Source organism: Scaptodrosophila lebanonensis, unplaced genomic scaffold (assembly GCF_003285725.1).
Source record: "Scaptodrosophila lebanonensis strain 11010-0011.00,11010-0021.00 unplaced genomic scaffold, SlebRS2 tig00000043-arrow-pilon, whole genome shotgun sequence".
NCBI lineage: Eukaryota > Metazoa > Arthropoda > Insecta > Diptera > Drosophilidae > Scaptodrosophila > Scaptodrosophila lebanonensis.
The window spans coordinates 10,841,100-10,864,808 of NW_022060545.1; the positions used below are offsets into that span (position 1 = coordinate 10,841,100).

Below are 23,709 nucleotides of genomic sequence, written 5' to 3' on the forward strand. Positions count from 1 at the left end.
ACAGCAATACTATTCATACATCTATATTTTAAGAATGAGACACAACAATACTAGTTTCTTTTAAACACTTTTAGTGAGAACTTCGATTTTCGGTACATAAAGCGATACCATTAGTTTAGAAATACTTACATCCATATTCCGATGTACGGATGATTAAAATGCATGTATGCATGTATGTTAAAGTGCGAAGCATGTATTATTGAAATTAGATATGGCGTGGGGGTCTTACAAATTAAATTAAGTTAATATTTGTCGTGTTTTAGATCGATAGATTAATAGCTAATAAACATTTGAAAATACCTTTTTCTGCACCAGGATAAGGCAGCAGGATCTGGGTGAAGCCGCAACTCTCCTAGAGATAAAAACCGAAAGAAACTTTTAAAGCTGAGCTGTTCTTCACATCTAGGAGAACACGCAGAGGATTAAAGGAGGTGAACAGGATCAGGTGAGATACTTTGATAGTATTATCAGTTCTAAACTACCTGAATATAGCTCTAATTGTAGAGGTAACGACAAAAAATAATTTAAAAATTTATGTACAAGGTTAGATATTCAAGTGCTTTGTTGCTTCTCTAAACATTATTATACTGTCTTACTTTCGAATAAGGAGTTGGTATACACATATATCCAAATGAAATAGAGGGTTGGCCTAGCACCAACTAGAAGTGGTCGAAACGGTGATATACGAACCCTATATTTGTGAACTTGAAATATCAGTTGGTTTTATAATAACGTATTTTTCATCTTGTTAATTCGTATCTCATTAAGTGCAAAAGAAGATGATTAAAAATTAAATACAAGTTAATTCTCTCGAAATTCGAATTAACTCTTTTCTAGGGCAACAAAACGATATCACATCAACTGTGAAATTAGACTCTGATGCCATAATCGCGTTACCGATAGCATACTTATGCCTATTAAGCCTCGTTCTAATAAGTCAATAGCCAGATAACAAAATGCTTCCGCAGCATTCAAATCCGCATTTAAAGCTTTCATTTGTTGTGTTTATTATTCTCAATGTGCCGATGGTGATAATACTTAATGCCAACTGGAAATCGTTCATTCGTACTGATATAGACTGGGGTTCATCAGTAAAGCCATATGGCATGGCAGGAGACATTCTGACAACATTTTCACAACCCGTTGCATCTGACAAAAACACTAGTGTTCATGACACTGAACCGGGGCAGTTATCTATTGGAGAAAAGAAGGACTGGCACGATTATAAGGCCATGGAACGCGATGCCAAGCGTGTGGGAATTGGTGAGCACGCCAGGCCGGCGAAGCTGAATATTTCGACTCTCGGTCTGCAGCGTAAATTGTATGCCAGAAACGTATTCAATGCACTGCTCTCCGATTATATATCGGTGAATCGTTCATTGCCGGACGTAAGGCATAAGAAGTAAGTTTCATGTGATCCTACGAAGGTTGCCATTTATATTTCGACAATAACTACACCATCAGAAGTGTACATTCGTGTTTCTTTTAAAAAGGAGTTTTTCTTAATGTGGACAAGTGAATTTAAACATCGTTGTGTTTATTTTATTTCTGAAATATAAAAGGCGTCCCTCGTGTCAAAGCTAACCTCAAAGTCAAACTTAATCGTTCGCATTTCGCAGATGTAAAAAAAAACTATACTTGAAGAAGCTGCCAATGGTGAGCATTATTGTCATTTTCTACAACGAGCACAAAAGTATTCTCCTTCGGTCCGTGCACAGTTTAGTTAATCGCTCACCGCCCGAGCTAGTAAAGGAAGTAATTCTTGTGGACGACTTTAGCGAACTCGAATCGCTGCACGATTCTTTGGACAACTACGTAGCCCAACACTTTACGAACGTTCGAATATTGCGTCTGAAGAAGCCTTCGGGCCTGATTAGCGCACGCTTGGCAGGAGCACGTAATGCTACCGCCGAGGTTTTAATCTTTATGGACTCACACGTCGAGGCCGGATATAATTGGCTGCCACCACTGTTGGAACCTATTGCGTTGAATAGTAGGACAGTAATGTGCCCTACTATTGATTATATAGAGGGGTCAACTTTTACTTATGGAAAATATGATGAGGGGCGTCTTGGGGGTTTCTCAAATGATTTTGGGTATGCAAAAATTAAAAGGCCGCGTGAACATGTGAAGCATGTTTGGGAGCCATTCAAAAATCCAGTCATGATGGGTGGATCTCTAGCTATATCTGCGAAGTTTTTTTGGGAACTGGGTGGCTACGATGAAGGTCTTTTAGTTTACGGAGCTGAACAATTCGAGCTAAGTTTCAAGATATGGATGTGTGGAGGCGAGCTATACGAAGTACCTTGTTCCCGTGTTGCTCACATAAGTCGTGATTCGCATTTGCATCTCTATAAGCGGAAAAACTCACCGAGCTCTGTTTATAACTACTTGTATAAGGTAAATAGGGAGAATCTGGAGTAGTTTATGTTTGTATGCTCTTACAGCTTACGTTTAATACTAAATTTTCAGAATAATAAACGCGTGGTCGAGGTATGGATGGATGATTACAAGAAGTTTTTGTATCAACGACATAAGGAATATATAGGTATTGATCCCGGTGATCTCACCAAACAGAGAGCATTGCGGTCTAAATTAAAATGCAAATCTTTCAAGTGGTATTTGAAAAACGTGGCTTTCGATGTTGTTAATAGATACCCCCCTTTTGAGCCGCTCGATTATGCTCATGGTGTCATACAAAATCTTGGAAATCCAGAATTGTGGTATGGTATATTTGTTTTTTATATTGGTTAGTAATTTGACATATACGATTATTTGATTATTTAGCGTGGACTCGCGCACAAAGCCTGTTGGCGTGAAAGAATGTGATGGGAATTTGGAGCATCCACGGCGTTCACAATTCTGGGCACTTACCTGGCGTCGGGACTTGCGCTTAAAAGCCGTAAGACGTGCCTGTATCGATCCTAACACGTTCGAAACTAGGGCACCACTTTGGATAACTCTTTGCCATACCCAAGGTGGAAACCAGTATTGGTTCTACGACCACAGAGCCAAGCTATTAAAGCAAGGACAGCATAACCAACGCTGTCTCGAGTTGTTGCCGCAAAGCAAGGAGCTGATCATCAATAAGTGCAACAATACCAATATATATATGCACTGGCATTTTGGGTTTATTAACCGGACTGCACTTGATAATTACAATATTAACTATAAATTTACGGATTTTTAAGTAGTATTCCATCATCATCAAGCAGGTTCAACTCTTAAATATCCTGTTCCACCACACAAAAAAAAATTATTAAAAAATTTAATTAATTAATAAAATAAAATAAACAAGAAAGGAATGCTAAAGTCGAGCAGGCTCAACTCTTAAATACCCTGTACCACCCCACAAAAAAGTAATTAAATTAATTAATTAATTAAATTTAATTAATTAACTAAATTAATTTAATTAATTAACTAAATTAAATATAAAATATTCCATGCATGCATACATACATTTACATTTACATCAGAATCGTGCCTTATGCGTGTTTGTGTACTTGTACATATGTATGTATGTGTGCATTGGGCCTGGTTATATGGCTATAACTTTCTTTCCGATCATTCTATCATAATGAGACTTGGTATACGGTTATATAATAACTAACCTAATGTGACTACCAAATTTTAGTTCAAAATTCCAAGAATTACGGAAGTTATAGAAAATCGTTAATAGGGGGGGAGTGGGGGGGTGGATCAGAAAAAATGAACAAACTCGTCCTTTCTCGGTCTCAGGAGAATCTGTATACCAAGTTTGGTTATTCTAGCTCTTATACTTTCGGAGATCCTTGCGTTCATACAGACAGACAGACGGACAGACGGACAGACAGACGGACAGACAGACGGACAGACGGACATGGCTATATCGACTCGGCTTGTCATGCTGATCAAGAATATATATACTTTGTGGGGTCTACCAAGCCTCCTTCTGTGTGTTCCATGTGCACTCGCACAAAACTAATATACCCTTGTACCCTTTTGGGTACAGGGTATAAAAATATTCCATATATGCATACATACATTTATATTTACACCGCAATCGTGTCTATGCGTGTCTGTGTACTTGCACATATGTACGTATGTGTGCATTGGGCCTGGTTATATGGCTATAACTTCTTTCTTTCTAATCAACCTATCATAATAAAACTTGGGATACGGATATACAAATATAATCACTAACGGGGTGTGACTACCAAATTTTGAAAATTCCAAGAATAACGGGAGTTATAAAAAAACGCGAATAGCGGGGAAGTGGGGGGTGCATCGGGAAAAATGAAAAAACTTGCCCTTTATCGGGCGTAGGAGAATCTGGATACTAAGTTTGGTTATTCTAGCTCTTATACTTTCTGAGATCCTTGCGTTCATACATGCAGACAAACAGGCGGACAGATGGACGGACACGGCTATGTCGACTCGGCTTGTCATCCTGATCAAGAATATATATACTTTGTGGGGTCTGCCACCCCTCCTTCTGTGTGCTACATGTACACTCGCACAAAACTAATATACCCTTTGAGTACAGGGTATAAAAATCCTCAAGCAATTGTTTCTTTGAAAGCAATGTGATATGCATTCCTTATATTCTGCATGGAAATATTATCTGTGTTCTTTTGATGGACAATTTGAATGAACTCAGGGATTCCCTTTTAATTCTTGAAATCTCTTGGGCTTATTTCGTTTCTGAGCTCGCTAGGGATTTAATATTTTACTTATTGATTATTTCTAGCTGATTGTTAGCAGCTAGAAAAAATGCATAGTGAGTATGGGTGTATTCACGAACAAGTAGGGCCAAATCAGCCGTGAACTAAATTGGATACGCTATTGTACTACATCTAAAACCTATAGAATATTTGATGAAAAAATACTTATTTGTTAAAGTGGACAGCCAATAAGAAAATGCCGAAGTCCAAGTGCTTAGTAGACTTATGGCTCATTTTAAATATTTTCGTGTTGATTGGGATTTTCCTATATTGGAAATCGTTTGTATATAATTCCCCATATGGGAAGGCTAAAAAAAGTTCGATCATTTTATCGGAGAACAATGAATTGCAACCTTTAGAAATGGATTCTCCAATGAACAGAGGAAGGAAGGAAGGCAATGGAGCGAGATGCCAAGCGTGAGGGCGTTGGTGAGAACGGCACGAGCGCAGAGCTGGATAGTTCGAATGAAGATTTGGAAGACACTCTGTATGCGAGAAATAAATTGAATGCGCTTCTCTCCGATTATATATCGGTCTAAGGAGTAAGCTATCGTATGCGATGCTGCAACATTCATTATGCAACTAAAATAATGTCATTCGACTTTCGACAGATGCATACAGAAGCTATACCTTAACAAGAAAGGAATGCTAAAGTCGAGCAGGCTCAACTCTCAAATACCCTGTACCACCCCACAAAAAAGAAATTAAATTAATTAAATAAATAAATTAATTAAATTAAATAAAATTAATTTAATTAATTAACTAAATTAAATATAAAATATGGTTTCTTAGCATGGGCTTGCGCAGAGCGCGTTTTGGCGTGTATGACTGTGCTGGGAATTTGGAGCATCCACATGGTTCGCAATTCTGGGCACTTACCTGGCATCGGGACTTGCGCTTAAACAGGCGTAACATGTGTCTCGCTCCAAAAACGTCGACAGAAAAGGCACCAGTTTGGTTATGGAAATGTAATTTTGGCCGTAATTAGTATTGGTTCTACGATTAAAGCAACGAAAGCATAACCAACGCTGCCTCGAGATGGTGCCGCAGAGCAAGGAGCTGATCCTCAATAAGTGCAATAAGAAGAATATATATATGCACTGGCATTTTGGGTTTATTAACCGGACTGCACTCGACAATTACAATAGGGACTATGATTTAACGAATATATAAGGTTGTGTTTTCTTATATTACCGTAACGTGAGAAATATTCTATCATCTAATAATGTATTTGGAAATTGTGTGTACAGTCTGTCGTAGGTTCAAGATAGAATATATTGAATATCAGTGGGAAAATCAATTGGAAATATAGTAATCTATAGTAAGTAGATTTCTTATAATTTGGTCACAAAGTAGATCGCAAAATTAAAACAAGTTGCAACGTTATCTTCGTGTGCGTTCATACAAATATGTTCAAATCAATCGGTTTATCTATACTTAATATTATAAAGAGGAAAGATTTGATTGTTTGTTTGTTTATGTGTTTGTTTGTTTGAATTGAAAAGGCTCCAAATGTACTGGACCGATTTAAAAAAGCTAAAGTCGGGTGTCCCGACTTTGAAATACTCTGTACATATGTTTAAAATAATTATAGAAATTTAAAAAATTTAATTTAAAAATTTAATGGATTCCTTTACTGTTGGGAAGCTACACTATCGACGGTTAACATGGGCTATATTATATTTGCAAAAAGAATGGAATCCTTACTAAAACGCTAATAATGTAACCAAAGGTGTAAAAATATGACCTTGAAAAACTCATGAATAGCATGTTAGTTCATAATCATCCTCGAAATATTTTCAATTTAAATATTAAGGCAAAATTACTCAACAGCTCCCAGCTAAATAAAAAACAAGTAAAAAAGCTAAAGCAAAAGTTAGAGAAAATCGCAATTGCGGGGGAGAGGGGGGAGGGAGGGTTATTCCAAAATATACATTTTCTGCGTGTTCACAGAAGGCATCTTGTACTAAAATTTGGTGTTCCTAGGTCTTATAGTCTCCGAGATATAGGTGATTATACGAATGGAAAATCGGGAAAACCCCCATAGGGGGGAAGTGGGGGGGGAAATCAAAAAAATAAAACAAACTCGTATAGCGTACACACATAAGGCATCTTTGTGCAAAATTTGGTGTCTCTAGCTCTTATAGTCTTTGAGATCTAGGTGATCATACGGACGGACGGACGGACGGACAGACAGACAGACAGATCGACATACGAAAGCAATGTTTTACTGTATGTTGGCTCCTGAAAATCAATTTATTTTGCTACCACAAAATAAAACATCAAATATCTTTTACAGAGAACCTCTGACCTAATAGAGAACAAGTAAAAAAGCTAAAGTCGGGTGTCCCGACTTTGAAATACTCTGTACATATGTTTACAATAATTATAGAAAATAAAAAAAAATAAGAAAATAAAAAAAAAATTTGATCGATTTTACCTCTCTCGGTATTCGAACTCACGTAAAGGGTGTATAATTGCACATTTACATAGCAATTGCGTCTGTGTGAGTGTATGTATGCCTATGCGCATCAATTCGTGTCTGTGTAAGCATTTTCGCAGTCAACCAAACAGCAACATCAACAACAGCCGCGGGCAGCGCTTGAGCAGCGCTGCAGCAGCGCTGCAGCAGCAAATATATTTATAGCTATAACTTCTTGGTAAATCGGTCTATCATAATGAAACTTGGCATACGGACACATAATAACTAACTGGGGGTATTTCCAAAATTTTAGTTCGAAATTCCAAGAATTACGGGAGTTAGAGAAAATCGCATTTGCGGGGGAGAGGGGGGAGGGAGGGAAATTCCAAAATATACATTTTCTGCGTATTCACACAAGGCATCTTGGACTACAATTTGGTGTGCCTAGGTTTTATAGTCTCCGAGATATAGGCGATTATACGAATGGAAAATCGGGAAAACCCCCATAGGGGGGAAGTGGGGGGGAAAATCAAAAAAATAAAACAAACTCGTATAGAATATACACATAACGCATCTTCGTGCAAAATTTGGTGTCTCTATCTCTTATAGTCTCTGAGATCCAGGTGTTCATACGGACGGACAGACGGACAGACGGACAGACAGACAGACAGGGCTAGATCGACTCGTCTTGTCACGCTGATCAATAATATATATACTTTGTGGGGTCTGCCACGCCTCCTTCTGCCTGTTACATTTTTCAGCTCCCGCAAACCTAATATACTCTTGTACATTTCATGTACAGAGTATAATAACAAAAAAATCTAAAAACGAACAAAAAATCATTAAAATAATAATATTCAAAATAAATGTTACTCCTTCTTAGTAACTCATACCAAAAAGAATGGTGTATGTGTGTTATAAAATGTATACTTTTTAAAATGTTGGTAAAAATACCCGTGCGAAGCAGGGGCAGGACGCTAGTACAATATACGAGTATAATGATACTATTACGTTTCGTCTACCATTCTTCTTTCTAATAGAGGAGAAAGGAGGAAGATTCTAGCGAGGTATTAATTAAAACTTAAAAATGACTATTTAATTGTAATAATTGTAAGAATTTCTCATAATTTTAAATCTAATTGATATATAAATTTCTAATTTTTCCAAAAAATTAGTTACTATCGTAACAATTTCACTTCAGTACTACAAGTATGCCCAAAAACTGCGGGAAGGGGTTCGCTCTTCTTCATCTTCTTTCATATAACTCAGCGCTGAAAGTTTGTTTGAGTACAGGGTGTTTCGCTGTTGGGTTCGCTCGACTGCAGCATTCTCTCTTGTTTATTTTGTGGGCGTGGGTGTAGGGTATTTAAGAGTTGAATTTAGCATTTATTTCTTGTTTTTCTCATAGCTTAGTTAGGAACTAGAATAAATAATGAATACATTGGTTCACGCAACTCGGCTAGCAATTAAGGCTAAATCAGCCGTAAACGAAATCGGATACGCTATAGTACTACAGCTTAAACCTATGGAATATTTGAAGAGAAACTACTTATTAGTGAAAAAGTGAATTACCAATAAGAAAAATGCCGATGCCCAAATGCTTAGTAAAGTTGTGGTTGATCTTAAATGTTTTCGTAGTGATTGGGATTCTACTAGTAATTTATTGGAATTCGAGTTTATATATTTCCCCATACGGGAACAATAAATTTCAACCTTTAAAAATGGATTCATCCAATGAACAGAGGAAGGACTGGCACGACTATAAGGCAATGGAGCGAGATGCCAAGCGTGAGGGCGTTGGTGAGAACGGCACGCGCGCTAAGCTGGATGGTTCGACTCGAGATTTGGAAAACAAACTGTTTGCGAAAAATATATTTAATGCGCTTCTCTCCGATTATATATCGGTGAATCGTTCGGTGCCCGATATAAGGCCTAAGGAGTAAGCTATCGTATGCGATGCTGCAACATTCATTATTCAACTAAAATAATATCATTCGACTTTCGACAGATGCAAAAAGAAGCTATACCTTAAAAAGCTGCCACTAGTGAGCATCATTATATGTTTTTTCAATGAGCACAGAAGCGTTCTCCTCCGGTCTGTCCATAGCTTAGTAAATCGCACGCCCCCCGAGCTACTTAAGGAGATAATTCTTGTGGACGACTTCAGCGATCTTGAAGCTCTGCACGAATCATTGGATGAGTACGTAGCCCTACACTTTAAGAAGGTACGAGTTTTGCGCCTCGCTCAACGAGCTGGCCTGATTCGGGCACGCATGGAAGGGGCACGTAATGCTACCGCTGAGGTTTTAGTCTTTATGGACTCTCATGTCGAGGCCGGATATAATTGGCTGCCACCACTCTTGGAACCGATTGCCCTGAATAATAGGACAGTAATTTGTCCTATTATTGATAGAATTTTTTACCATACGTTCCGTTATAAACGGGTTTTTGGCGTCCGCGGTGGTTTTATGTGGGATCTATACTATACAAATGTGCCAAGACTACCCGAAGATATGAAGTTCCCATGGAAACCATTCAAAAACCCTATGATGATGGGTGGAATATTCGCCATATTTTCGAATTACTTTTGGGAACTGGGAGGCTACGATGAGGGCCTCGATATTTATGGAGGTGAACAGTTCGAGTTAAGTTTTAAGATTTGGATGTGTGGAGGCGAAATATATGATGCACCGTGTTCTCGTGTGGGACACATCCAACGGGTTCCCCATTTGCATCTGTATAAGCGGAACAACTCACCGAGCTCTCAAAAGGACTTTTTACATAAGGTTAATAGGGAGAATCTGGAGTAGTTTGTGTTTGTATGCTCTTACAGCTGACGTTTAATACTAAATTTTCAGAACTATAAACGTGTGGCTGAAGTATGGATGGATGATTACAAGAAGTATTTGTATCAGCGAAACAAAACAGTATATGACAGAATTGATCCCGGTGATCTCACCAAACAGAGAGCATTGCGATCTAAATTAAAATGCAATTCCTTCAGGTGGTACTTGCATAATGTGGCTTTCGATGTTGTTAATAGATACCCCCCTATTGAGCCGCCCGATTATGCTCATGGTGTCATACAAAATCTTGGAAATCCAAAATTGTGGTATGGCATATTTGTTGAGTATTGAATAGAATATTTACACACATATATGATTATTTAGCGTTTTTAGCGTGGACTTCCGCACAAAGCCTGTTGGCCTTAATAACTGTGATGGGAACTTGGAGCATCCACATTATTCACAATATTGGAAACTTACCTGGCATCGGGATTTGCGCTTGAGAGGCAATAACCGCTGCCTCGATCCTAAAACGTCGAAAAATAATGAACCACTTTGGTTATGGGAATGTCATTTTGATGGGGGTAATCAATATTGGTTTTACGATTACAGAGCCAAGCTATTAAAGCAAGGAAAGCATAACCAACGCTGCCTCGAGATGGTGCCGCACAGCAATAAGCTGATCCTCAATAAGTGCAACAATACCAATATATATATGCACTGGCATTTTGGGTTTATTAACCGGACTGCACTCGACAATTACAATAGGGACTATGATTTTACGAATATATAATGTTGTGTTTTCTAATATTACCTTGAGCAGGAATTATACTAATTAAACGTAATTGAAAACTGTATAGAAGTGGAAAAGCTGTCGTACATTTGCAACTGCTTAAGAAAAGTATGAGTAAAAAATGTGTTTGTGTTGTTGTTGAATTTATCTTTTTGTAGCTTATCGTATAATAAAAATCGAAGGAACTTCCACGAATACAGATAAGTTCCTTTGCTGATATAGCTCTGAAAAATTGTGTGATCATTATTTAAATAGGTTTCAAAGTTAGTAGATAATGAGTATGAACATAGGTTACTTTTAAGTTGGTCACATACAAGTAGTACGTCGCCCTACAAAAAAGGAATAAAAAGTGATATATCAGTGCGCCGGAGCTATGTACTATTTACCCCCTAACTGTATCTTACAACAAAACATTGTCAGTTTTTTACTCATGTTACATGTCTCTAGAAATAAACAAGGTATTTTAAAGGTATGAAAGCTGTATATGGTGATTAAATACCGACTATGTATGGACAAAGTTTCATCACGATAGCTCTAAAACTATGTTAAAGACGAAGAGATATCTGCTATCTGGATTCGTTTAATCACCCTACTCATATACCTGTAAATAGTATGTACCTATAACATTTCGTTCTTCCTTCCTTAAAGGCCCCTTTTTATACCCTGAACCCGTACCCTGTCTGGATAAACGCAAGGATCTCAAGAACTATAACAGCTGGAATAACTAAATTTGGTACCTAAATTCTCCTAGGTCCGAGAAAGGACGACCTTATTTTATTCTTTTGAATTGGTATTTTTGTTTTGGTAGTATAGAAAAAACTTAACTGCCTCCATTTTCTACCAAATTCTACTTACACACTATCCATACAATACTACGCTTACTCTAACTCCTATTGCCGTCCTGCTCCTTTGTGAGGACACCCTGTGACGTAAACCAGGGCGTCGTTACAATTGAATTGTACTTGTAGGCCATCGATATAGGAGGACAATATTTAAAAATTATAAAAAGCATCTTATAAGCTCGGAAAACTTAAGTAGGAGAAATGTAATCAAATTACAATAATATCTAATTAACGCTTCCGACCCGGTGGAGGAATATTATTTGCCTTTCGGCTAACTCCCCGTCCCGCCCCGTCTCACAGTCAAGTGGTGTCAGAGAGAAACTTAGAATTAACTAAGAGCTAATTTTAAAGAGCCCCTCCCAAAAAAAAAATGGAATCTCAGACCCGGTGGGGGAAGATTTTTTAGCCAGTCCGGCAAGCTATGCTTCGTCTCACAGCCATTCCTGGTCAGAGATTCCGGAGATGGCTGAGAAGAGAGGCTTTTATTAAAGGAAGAGACAGTTAGGTGAGAGAGCAGGTGAAAATAATCATTATAAGTTGATCATAAAACCCGAAAAAGATTGCGCGATACATAATCAGTGTACTATGATGGTCTTGTGTTCAGAGGGCAGCCATAAAATCAGAAATCTTGACACGAGGACTCCTACAACTATTGCCAAATTGCATGATCCTAAGTGATGGACAACTTAAGCTGTCCGAGAATGCTCGGGAAACTTCCATATCTTGTGGTTTATTAATTTCAGTTATGGGGTCTTCTATAGGAGATCCTGTTTGGAAAACGGTGAAGTTAAAACGAGAAATGAGTATTGCGAATTATTATTGTGTCGGCTGAGCGAGCAGTTGTGATGGAAAATACTTCGAGTCCACAAATGTACTTTCTCTTGAAAAATTGACGCTTTATTGCCAATTATAGTTAAGCATTTTAATTAAAACTTGCACATTATTGATATTAATTAATAATGAAACTACATATACTGTATTTGTAAGAATTTCTCCCAGAGATCAGACAACAACAAAATTTAGTTTGTTTTGAAGGTCTGTAGCGCTGTGTGGTTAACAAAGCCGAAGTTCCAATGCATATATTTATTGGTGCTATTGCACAGATTGACGACCAGTTCCTTTGTTTGGGGCAACAATTCGAGGCAACGTTTCTGATTTATGCCGTGCATCAGCAGCTTTGTATTGTAGTTATAGGACCAATATTGATTACCGCCAGCCCCGTGACATTGCCATAACCAAACCGGTGTATTTTGTGTCCACATTTGGACATCGAGACAGACCTTCTGGCCCCGCATTCGCAAATCGCGACGCCAGCTTAGTGCCCAATACTGCGATACTTGTGGATGCACCAAGTTCTCGGCACACAAATAGGGGCCAGGCTTATTGACCGGCTTATGTTGAAGAGTATCCACGCTAATAACGATTATGTAAAGTTGTGTGCTGGACTACAAACGTACTGCCAATATACCATACCAGATATTCGGATCTCCCAGATTTTGTATGGCACCATTTGCATAGTCGGCGGGCTCGACCGGAGGATATTCCTTCAGTATATCAAAAGCCACATTTTCCATATACCATTTGAAGGACTTGCATTTTAGCTTATAGCGTTGCGCTATCTGCGCAGAAAGGTCTCCGGGATCTACTTGATCGAATTCACCGTCACGATGCTGGAATAAATACTTCTTATAATCGTCCATCCAGACTTCGGCTACGCGTTTAAAATTCTGAAACGAGCAATATTTGTGAAAGGTACGCCAATTTGACATAAGTGATTGAAATCAATTATTTTGAAAGTAGTTAACGAGATATTAATTATCCTTGTTAATTATCTCAGATTCTTCCATTGCTCGATTGCTTAGAGCACGAAGTCTGGCACAATTTTAGGAATGTACTAGGGACTTGACTTACCCTAAGTAAAAATTTCTCGCGGGACTTTTCAATAGGAGGGGATATGCGTGGTCCACGATAGATATGAGCCACTCGGGAGCAGGGTGCATCGTACATTTCTCCACCGCACATCCATATCTTGAAACTTAACTCGAATTGCTCACCACCCCAAATATCCAGACCCTCATCGTAGCCACCCAGTTCCCAAAAGAACTCCGACGAAATGGCAAACAGTCCACCTGCCATAACAGGACTCTTAAACGGTTCGGTGGGATGCTTAAGGTCCTCGGGCAGTAACGGCAACCGGGTGTATAACATTAGCCAGTTAAAGCCGCCACGTTGTCCCTCATCCTGTGATCGATATTCAAATGTCTTGTGATCAATGACATCAATTAAAGGACATACGGCGGTTCGTTTGTTCATTGCAATAGGTTCCAGTAATGGGGGCAACCAATTATAATTGGTTTCGATGTGCGAATCAAAAAAGATGAGGACCTCCGCGGTCGCATTTCGTGCACCCGCAGAGCGTGCCATTATCAGGCCTGTGCGACGCGGCAACCTCACAACATGTACATTCGTGAAGTGATCGGCTATATAGTCGTCCAGTGGCTTGCCAAGATAAGCACGATCGCTACCGTCGTCCACCAGTATAATCTCCTTAATCAGCTCAGGTGGCGAGCGATTGATTAAGCTATACACAGAACGCATCAAAACGCTCATATACTCATTCCAGAATATGATAATGATGCTCACCGTTGGCAGCTTTCGCAGATATAGTTTATTGAGGCACCTGGAAAATAGAGATTATTTTTAGGTGAAATTTTACTAAATAGTAACGGTTAGCTAGAATATCTGAGCTGAATATATTTTTGAGTTTAGCAACTTGTTACACCACTTCTAGGCTCAAGTAATATACCCACCCCATGTTCCGTATATCGGGTACTGAACGATTTATCGATATAGAATCGGAGAGCAGTGCATTAAAGCCATTTTCTAACGACATTTTCTGCTCCAATCCAAGCGTGGCATTATTCAAAAACGCTGCGCTGCCACGCTCCCCAAGGCCCTCACGCTCATTATCCCTCTCCATAGCTTTATAATCATGCCAATCCTTTTTCTGCTCATTCGCCGCATCCTTATCAATCGCATTAACGTGCAGCACAGCTGGCAGAGCGTTTTGTGCCTTGCCGTGCGGCGAAAAGCGAAACACCTTGAGCTTGGCTCCGGATTTGGTTTTGTTTGGCTTAAAGGAATTCCACGTAAAGAACAATAGGATCATCAGCCATAAGATAGCTGAGAAGGTGAGCTTTGCGATCGTTTTCAAAGTGTATCGCCGCATTGTTTTCGATTTTATTTCAGACACTAAATAAGTTCAATTTAGACGAAGCATTGCATGACGACTGATGATCGAACGCTAGTAGTAACTACTTTAATTTGCTTAATCTCGGGAAGGGTATGGTGCGTTTGTTCTGATGTTTGTTGCGTGAAAAAAAAGGCAGCCCAGATCAAGTGTTAGTGGCATATAATAGATGAGGAGAAAAATTATTATAGCCATATCCGTCAATAAGCCTATATGTCTGCTATCTAATCACTTAATAAATCTACCATTTTTCGAAACCAGTAGGATCAGACTAATTTATGCTACGGTTGGATCCCCGTCAATTCTTATGTTTTATGTAACGAACAGAATCAGATTAATTTATCATATATCTGCCTAAGGACCTCTTGCTGTATATGTTGTTTAAAAGTGAAGAATTACATTTGTGAGGGTATATAAGCTTGGGTCCCGAAGGTACTTGTTATTTAAGAAGACATTATGCTGCCTTACGCTTGATTCGACACACAAGATTTCATTAATTACAACGACAAGGAAGTGGAAGGGTACAATGAAGAAAAATATATTATTTTGTTCTTTTCTGCTTTCCTAAATGCTTACGTTCGAGAATATCAAGAATGAATCGCCTTCTTCATTTTTTAAATCATATGGTATAATCTTTTACGAAAATGCATATTCCATGCTCTCTGGTGAACTACATTTTTGAATTGGTAATACATATATCGATGCAAAAACTCATCGGGGTTGAGATGAAAGAGTTGCAAACAAGTCTTTGAGTCGACCCATTTCGAACGCTTTAGTCGATGTGGCTGGAAAAAATGTGCAGTGGCGTGACGAATGAAGCCTTAGACCGTATACATCATTCATTATACGAGTATGTAATCGAAATTAGGGTCACCAGTGTTTTAGATGTCGAACTATGTAACTAGTAGCCAACAACAGGAGCACAAAATGCGTCGTCCTAATTTGAAATGGTTCGCAAAGTTGACACTTTTGCTTTTCTTATGGCTAGTAATGTTTCTGCTAGTAAAATGGAATTCAAACTCATATGTGCCGGATACCCATAGGCACTTGGAGATAGACTCATTGAATGAGCCGTACGGTGACGCACAGAATGCATTGCCAGCTATTTTACTGGCTGGTTGGGAGATGGAACAGAAAAAGGAAAAGTCTGACGATAGTCCCAGTCGGAAGGATGCAAAAGAAGTGGGTGGTGTTCGCGTAGAGGTAAATGATGCTCCCAGCGGAGAGAAGAGGGATTGGCATGATTATAAGGCCATGGAGCGTGATAGTAAGCGCGAGGGCATAGGGGAGCGCGGCAAGGCAGAGAAACTGGGTTATGCCACGCACGAATTGGAAAAAAAAATGTCAATCGAAAACGGCTTCAATGCGTTACTCTCGGACTCAATATCGGTAAATCGATCAGTGCCTGATATTCGACAAAAGGGGTGAGTAAAGCAGTTGTAAATTGCACTAGTATGTTTCGTTTTTTTCTCGCCGCGTCATTTTTGAGAAATACAATTGTATAACACAAAAAGTTTCTTTACGATGTTACGTGCCTTCTAGTTATATTTATGTTATTTCATTTCATCTTATCCTATCCATCCTATCTCATATTTTTTTATAATTTGTAAACTCTCATTTAGTTTTTTTTTTTTTTAATTTTATCTCATATTAACTCGTATTATCTCAACGTACGTATCTTATCTCAACTTACATCATATTATCTCATCTTCCATCATCTTATCTCATCCTATTTCATCTTATCTCAACCTATCTCATCTTATCTCATCCTATTTCATCTTATCTCATCCTATCTCATCTTATCTCATCTTATTTCATCTTATATCATCCTATCTCATCTTATCTCGTTCTTTTCATCATACCTCTCTTTAATTAGTATAAGGTAAGGAGTCCTTATCTCATCTTATCTGATTTTATCTCACCTTTTTTTTACGTCGTCTCATCTTATATCATCTTTAAAGCCATTATAATATTTTAATTTCACAGTTGTCACAGCAAGCTGTATTTCAGTAAGCTGCCAACCGTGAGCATCATTTTAACTTTCTGGAACGAGTACATGAGCGTTCTGAAACGCTCTATTCATAGTTTAATTAATCGATCGCCGCCTGAGTTGATTAAGGAGATTATACTGGTGGACGATGGCAGCCATCGTGACTATCTTCGCAAGCCCTTGGAGGATTATATAGCCAAGCACTTTAAGAATGTGCGTATTATTCGATTACCCCGTCGCATTGGCCCGATTGGAGCACGCTCTGCGGGTGCTCATAATGCCACCGCAGAAGTTCTAATTTTTGTGAACTCTCGCATCGAGACCAATTATAATTGGTTGCCACCATTGCTGGAACCCATTGCATTAAATAAGCGTACCGCAGTGTGCCCATTAATTGACAATATAGATCACACTACATTTCAATATCGAGCCAAGGATGAGGGAAAACGTGGTGGCTTTAATTGGTTTTTCAGCTACATACGTTTACCGCTGCTGCCCGAAGACCACAAACATCCAACAGAGCCTTTCAAGAGTCCTATAATGGTGGGTGGAGTGTTCGCAATATCGTCGGTTTTCTTTTGGGAGTTGGGCGGCTACGATGAGGGTCTACAAATGGAAGGTGGTGAGCAATTTGAGTTAAGTTTCAAGATATGGATGTGTGGAGGTGAGATGTACGATGCTCCGTGCTCACGTGTGGGACAGATCTATCAAGGATCTCTGAATCACACTGCGGCTCTGCTCAAGGTGAGTCCAACATCTACGACCTTTCCAAAGGACTAACGATGGCAAGATAGTTAATGATATTCATTCTTTGGCATTCTTTCAGAATTATAAACGTGTAGCCGAAGTGTGGATGGACGATTACAAAAAGTATTTGTATCAGCGTCGCTATGCTGAATTCGATAATATTGATCCCGGGGATCTTACTAAACAGATAGCATTGCGATACAAGCTGCGGTGCAAGTCTTTCAAGTGGTTTATGGAAAATGTAGCCAGTGATGTTGTTCGGGAATTTCCGCCCACTGAGCCGCCTGATTATGCCAATGGCGCCATACAAAATTTGGGTAATCCTGATTACTGGTAGGGTCTACCGACTTACAGCCCGTTTATCCGATTTTAATTATAAATGGTATTTACTTAGCGTGGACACTCTTCAACGCAAGGCCAATAATCATATTGGTGTATATCCCTGTGCCGAAAACCTGGTGCGTCCTCAGCGTACGCAATTCTGGACTCTAAGCTGGTACCGAGACTTGCGCATACGTAACGAAAAGAACTGCATGGATGTCCAGGTATGGCATAGCAATGCACCGGTTTGGCTATGGAAGTGCCACGAAAAGGGCGGTAATCAGTATTGGTCTTATGATTACAAGCTCAAGATATTGAAGCACGGCAGGGAGGGCAAGCGTTGTCTCGAGATGTTGCCGCAGAACATGGAGCTGGTCGTCAATGTGTGCAATGCTACAAATAGGTATATGCTCTGGAATTTCGGCTATGCCAATCACACGGCACTGCTGAACTACAAGTAAAATAAGAACATTGCTTTGTAGCTGTCATTTGATGTTCTTTAGTTCCCACAGTACTGAAGTACTGAGATAAAACTTTTTATCATGGGCACCCTCAAATGTGGGTTCCTCCGCTAACTTATTTGTGCCGTAATTAATTAAAAATAAATGCTATTAAAGCTGCAATTCGTAAATATCGTAATACAGTATTTAATGGCAAAGAGTACTATCGGGACACACTATACTATAAATTCTGAAAAGCTTGGTTTTATAAAGGACTTTTTTCTTGGTGAACAAAACAAGGGGTTTGGTGAATTGAGATATAAGTATATACTATATATTATCTTTGTGATCCCTCTATCGGTTGGAGTGCATGTCAGTAGGTCTTATATTTAATGCTAAAGTCTGGCTTATTGTATTTTTGTATTGTAAAATTGTATATACACCATTGCCACGGATTCCCAAATCCGTAAAATGCTCGTCATTTAAAAATTCGATCTTGTCAGGGTTCCGTCTTCCACTCAAAATAACCGCAAAGCCTTAAGATTTCCGACCAGGCTAAAATTTGTAAACAGAAATCATTCTAGCCCTGTTGGGCAGAAGGGAGAATTTTTATACTGCAACTTGTCGGATTATAGTTTCCTCTGGATTTTTTGAGGGTGTGATTTGACAATAGATTAACGCTGATTAACCTGAGTGGTAGTATCTTTTTGGTTAATGTGAAGTGAATTTAATTAAGTGGTAAAGAAGCTAAATATAGCGGTATATATTGCGATTCATAAGACGAGACACCCAGTACGCATGTTTATAATTGACGCCTAGGATATTGCCCATGAATAGACGAATACCGATTACCGGTTTCTCAGTGTGGTTTAACATATTTTTATACTATTTGAAAATTTGTTTTTTAAAAATATGTCGTTAGACTGATTTAGAAACTACTTGGAAGAGTTCTAGATTGTGTTCTTAGCAGAATTTGTGACCGCATTAGATCAGTGAGGATCGTAGACGGGATTGTTAAGTTCTTATTACGATAAAAACCTAGAATACAGAAGTAGACCTTTAGGCTTTGGCATCCGTTTTTGACTGATTTTTTCTTGTTATCCACCATTTCTATGACAGCTATTTAAAATAATGAATGCGCCACACATGTAAATCCCCCCACTATATATAATAGAGTCTTCAATTGTTATTTGTTTTTCGTGCAGAAGTTGATCCTATTGGTTTTTTATTAACTGTATTGCTATCGAAGTCACTTAAAGGAACGCAAACTAGAGCAGGTCTGTAATGTCTAACATAATTATGTACGTTAATAATTGTGAATATCTATTTTAATTACTTCTACACCATAATCAATTATGTCAGCATATTTTCAAGCGCCGTTCGATTAGTAAAGCCGAAGATCCACTTCATATATTGTTTGGTTTCGTTACACTTGTTCACAACCAGATGCATGTTGTGTGGCAGCATTTCAAGGCAACGTTTGCCGTGAGAGCCGTTCCTTAAAAGCTTCGTCTTGATGTCGTAGATCCAATGTTGATTACCACCCTGTCCGTGACATTTCCACAGCTTAACGCGAGCATTAATTTTACGCATAGGAACATCTAGGCAGATTTCGTCGTCACTTGTTCGCAAGTCCTGAGTCCACCCAATACTCCAGAATTGCTGCTCGTGTGGGCTAGCCAGATTTTCGGCACAGGAGGAGACACCAATAGTGCTTCTGACCTGCCGCGAAAGCGTGTCGACGCTAAAAACGTAAATGATTACAATTGGATAAACGAGGTATTAGTTGATATACCCTACCAGAAGTTAGAATTGCCCATATTTTGTATGGCACCTTCGGCATATTTAAATAAAGAAGGCGGATATTTCTTTTTCGTGTCAAAGGCCACAGTATCCAAGTACCACTCGAAGGATTTGCATTTGGAACGTACAGCTTTCTGTTTGGTTAGATCACCAGTGCTTATTCTACTATATTTAATATTGTTCTGGAATAAGTACTTCTTGTAATAACCCATCCAGACCTCGGCCACGCGCTTGTAATTCTGAAATGTAATTATTGGCATTCAAGTATTTACTATTTGTTCTTTTTGTGGTATGAATAGCTACCCTCAGTATAAATTTCTGTGGCTTGCTCTCCGCATCATCCTCTTTTCGGTAATTTGCTTCAATGTGTGCCACACGCGAACACGGCGCATCATAAATTTCTCCATCACACATCCAGATCTTGAAACTCAACTCGAATTGTTCACCTCCATATTCATTAAAGCCGTTATCGTAACCTTTCAGTTTCCAAAAGAACTTGGAGAATATGGCGAATAGTTCTCCTTTCATGATAGGATTTTTGAATGGCTCCGATGGATATTTCATATCTTCGGGCAGTCTCGGCAGCTCGGAATAGTTTAAGTTCCAGTCGAAAGCACCGCGACCACCAACTACTTTTTGATATCTAAGCGTTTGTTCATTTATCCTATCAATAATAGGGCACATTACTGTCCTATTATTCAGCATAATGGGCTCTAACAGTGGCGGCAGCCAATTATCTCCGACCTCGATGTGTGAGTCCATAAAGACTAAAACCGGAGCGGTAGCACTACGTGCTCCTAACATGCGTGCGTGACTCCGTCCAGAATGTTTGAGCATTCGCAAAATTCGTACATTCGTAAAGTGTGCGGCTACGTACTCGTTCAGGGGTTTATCTAGAAAGTCGGTATCGCTGAAGTCGTCCACAAGAATGATCTCCTTAAGTAGCTCGGGTGACGTGCGATTGACTACACTATGCAAGGTTCGGAGCAGAACGCTTTTATACTCGTTAAAGAAGGTGATAATGATGCTCACTCTTGGGAGGTTCCCAGCGTATTCTCTATCTTCGCATCTGTGGAAAGGAGAACGAACATTTTTGAACTTAATGATGAATGTTACAGCATCACACAAGTGCATAACTTACTTTACTTTCGATTTCCTCTCGACCATATTGCTGCCTGGGTGAAAATCATTGACATCACCAACATCATTATTGGTATTATTTTGAACCCTTACAATCCATTCGGCCTGGGAAAATGCTGGCACAATATTCGCTGCAATGCCATACGGACCTAATAATGGTTCCGAGCCTATGACATTATCTTTGAGCGATTTCCAGTTGACGTTATATATTAATAATATCGGCACATTGAGAACAGAAAAGAAAAAAAATGAGTATATTGCGAGCGGTCTCAATCTTGGCTGTTTCATTGTGTTTGCTGACTAATCTGATGTAGCCATGATACATACTTATAGTTTAGGTATAGTAGTCTGGCGCTTCTAATTCATTTCACGGTTGATTCGATATCGTATGAGTGAATTACCTTAAGGGCCACAATGACGGAACAAAAGTTTTCTCTTTGTATCATTCACTGAAGAACAAGGCGATATAATGCTTTTTGGAAGGGACCATATTTTTTGCGATCTACACTTTGAAAGGCATCAGGCTGAATCTTTGAATCGAGGCTTCCTAATGTTAAGTAAAAGTATTTAATCGTATAGTATAGTGGAAGGAAGCTATGGACAACCAAGTATGAAATTAGTACACAATTATTTGTAAAGAATGCTACGTGCTATTAAATATTAATTTTACTACAAAATATTGTTTTATACATTTTGATTTTTATACTCTGTACATAAAATGTACAAGAGTATATTAGGTTTGCGGGAGCTGAAAATGTAACGGGCAGAAGGAGGCGTGGCAGACCCCACAAAGTATATATATTCTTGATCAGCATGACGAGACGAGTCGATCTAGCCCGGTCTGTCTGTCTGTCTCTCCGTCTGTCAGTATGTCCGTCTGTCCGTATGAACACCTGGATCTCAGAGACTATAAGCTAGAGACACCAAATTTTGAACCAAGATGCCTTATGTGTGTACGCTGTGCAATTTTGTTTTATTTTTTAGATTTTAGTCCCAGATGCCTTATGTGAATGCGCAGAAAATGAGTATTTTGGAATTTCCCTCCCTCCCCCCTCTCCCCCACAAATCGTAACTCCCGTAATTCTTGACATTTCGAACTCAAACTTGGCAAATACCTCTAGTTAGTTATTATGTGTCACTCTACGTGAGTTCGAATACCAAGAGAGGTACAATCGATTAAAATTTGATTTTTAATGCTCTTAATTTTTTGAATATCTATAATTATTCTAAACATATGTACAGAGTTTTTTTTTTACTCATATAGCCACCTTAAGGTTTTTGTCAAGCTATTTTTCATAATAAACAATTCTTTGCTTCACTAATTAGCTGACTATTTTAATACTGTCCTATCTACAATATAAAGTATTTTTGTCACTTATTAAATTAAAGCAGCGACGTGTCGAATCTGCCATGAACAGTCATATTAAGTAAGGTGCAGGATTTTGGTGCAGAAGCTGTTTACCAATGCCTCCGAATGATTAATATGATGCTTTGCGCAATTATATATGGATGGTGATGTTAATCTTTAGTTTTCTCTTATGGTGGTTGTAGCTACGCCTGCTTACCCAGTTGGTGTCCACAGAATTTGTACATACTCAAAATAATATTTAATCAGTATAGCGATGTGCTAAACATCCCAGAGTAATGCAGCTGGAAGAACTGGCATGATTATCAGGCCATAGCAAGACAAGGACTCTCGTTAAGGAACTACAACTATTTAAGGAAAATTCATTCGAATTTTAGAATTTTAGATCTGCCCTAGATTCCTTAAAAACCATGTGAGCCATGTGTTTCTGTTGAATATATATACTTTGGGGGGCTTTTCATGGTTTTTCATTTTGCATAATCCTAATATAAGTACCATTGTACCTTTTGGGATAAAATAATGATTACAGAGTTGGAGTAACTCGACTGTAGTATTCTTTCAGTTTTCCATCGCACCTTTTTGCATAAACTGTGACCATTATTATATACAATAAAAATGCAATTATTTAAATTTTGTTTTCGCATTAATTTTTATTTAATATTAATATCTGTTTGCTTTCAATACGCGTACTTTAAATAAATATAATTTATGCATTTACTTCATATTCTTGTTTATATACGTTTGTTTTTGTTTAGCGTTTTACAATACGTGTCTTCATTATCATCTTTATCATCATTATCGTCATCATCGTCCTCTTTATCAACGCCATTGACAATTATCTTTTGTGATTTTTGTCAATCGAGTGCTTAATTCTTTGTTCTGTTTGCTTTTGTTTTGTTTGTTTGCTTTGTGTGCCAACTTGCCATTGAGTTACTATCATTATTATTATAAATATGCCAATAATTATGGTATATATTTCAATACATGTATATATATATATATATTTTTATATATATATATAGTATATATTTATACGTTTAGTTGATTTATATGCAATACGTTTTTCTCGTCTCTCTCTTCTACGCATGCCCCGCTAAAAACTCATT

General features: G+C 38.5%; 5 protein-coding genes across 8 annotated transcripts; 3 read left to right on the plus strand and 2 right to left on the minus strand.

Annotated features, from left to right (window-relative positions):
* The first annotated feature begins 303 nt into the window (after positions 1 to 303).
* LOC115623019 (N-acetylgalactosaminyltransferase 6-like) lies at positions 304 to 3,317 on the plus strand. Of its 3 annotated transcripts, none has more exons than XM_030517189.1 (5): positions 304 to 445; positions 838 to 1,402; positions 1,620 to 2,400; positions 2,473 to 2,723; positions 2,788 to 3,317. In XM_030517189.1, the coding sequence occupies exons 2-5, from the start codon at positions 957 to 959 to the stop codon at positions 3,188 to 3,190; spliced, it is 1,881 nt and encodes a 626-aa protein (XP_030373049.1). In that variant the 5' UTR covers positions 304 to 445; positions 838 to 956; the 3' UTR covers positions 3,191 to 3,317. The 3 variants fall into 3 exon arrangements, with proteins under 3 accessions (XP_030373049.1, XP_030373051.1, XP_030373050.1); XM_030517190.1 differs by lacking the exon at positions 304 to 445 and having other exon boundaries at positions 1,342 to 1,402; positions 1,620 to 1,656; positions 1,719 to 2,400; XM_030517191.1 differs by lacking the exons at positions 2,473 to 2,723; positions 2,788 to 3,317 and having other exon boundaries at positions 1,620 to 1,656; positions 1,719 to 1,820.
* Positions 3,318 to 8,768: 5,451 nt separating this feature from the next.
* On the plus strand, positions 8,769 to 10,537 carry LOC115622463 (N-acetylgalactosaminyltransferase 6-like). The gene is made up of 5 exons (XM_030516408.1): positions 8,769 to 9,064; positions 9,134 to 9,911; positions 9,984 to 10,237; positions 10,296 to 10,417; positions 10,524 to 10,537. Exons 1-5 carry the CDS (start codon positions 8,847 to 8,849, stop codon positions 10,535 to 10,537), a joined length of 1,386 nt encoding a protein of 461 aa, XP_030372268.1. The 5' UTR covers positions 8,769 to 8,846.
* A 1,957-nt stretch (positions 10,538 to 12,494) lies between these two features.
* On the minus strand, positions 12,495 to 14,792 carry LOC115622938 (N-acetylgalactosaminyltransferase 6-like). 2 transcript variants are annotated; one of them, XM_030517069.1, is made up of 5 exons: positions 14,357 to 14,792; positions 13,842 to 14,226; positions 13,458 to 13,787; positions 13,020 to 13,273; positions 12,495 to 12,959 (listed from the first exon to the last, which is right to left on the minus strand). In XM_030517069.1, the coding sequence occupies exons 1-5, from the start codon at positions 14,773 to 14,775 to the stop codon at positions 12,566 to 12,568; spliced, it is 1,782 nt and encodes a 593-aa protein (XP_030372929.1). In that variant the 5' UTR covers positions 14,776 to 14,792; the 3' UTR covers positions 12,495 to 12,565. The 2 variants fall into 2 exon arrangements, with proteins under 2 accessions (XP_030372929.1, XP_030372928.1); XM_030517068.1 differs by having other exon boundaries at positions 13,458 to 14,226.
* Positions 14,793 to 15,742: 950 nt separating this feature from the next.
* LOC115622868 (N-acetylgalactosaminyltransferase 6-like) lies at positions 15,743 to 18,493 on the plus strand. Its single transcript, XM_030516955.1, has 4 exons — positions 15,743 to 16,220; positions 16,783 to 17,530; positions 17,613 to 17,866; positions 17,928 to 18,493. Exons 1-4 carry the CDS (start codon positions 15,787 to 15,789, stop codon positions 18,313 to 18,315), a joined length of 1,824 nt encoding a protein of 607 aa, XP_030372815.1. The 5' UTR covers positions 15,743 to 15,786; the 3' UTR covers positions 18,316 to 18,493.
* A 1,082-nt stretch (positions 18,494 to 19,575) lies between these two features.
* On the minus strand, positions 19,576 to 21,377 carry LOC115623069 (N-acetylgalactosaminyltransferase 6-like). The gene is made up of 4 exons (XM_030517263.1): positions 21,239 to 21,377; positions 20,401 to 21,166; positions 20,095 to 20,336; positions 19,576 to 20,038 (listed from the first exon to the last, which is right to left on the minus strand). Exons 1-4 carry the CDS (start codon positions 21,262 to 21,264, stop codon positions 19,648 to 19,650), a joined length of 1,425 nt encoding a protein of 474 aa, XP_030373123.1. The 5' UTR covers positions 21,265 to 21,377; the 3' UTR covers positions 19,576 to 19,647.
* Positions 21,378 to 23,709: the final 2,332 nt, after the last annotated feature.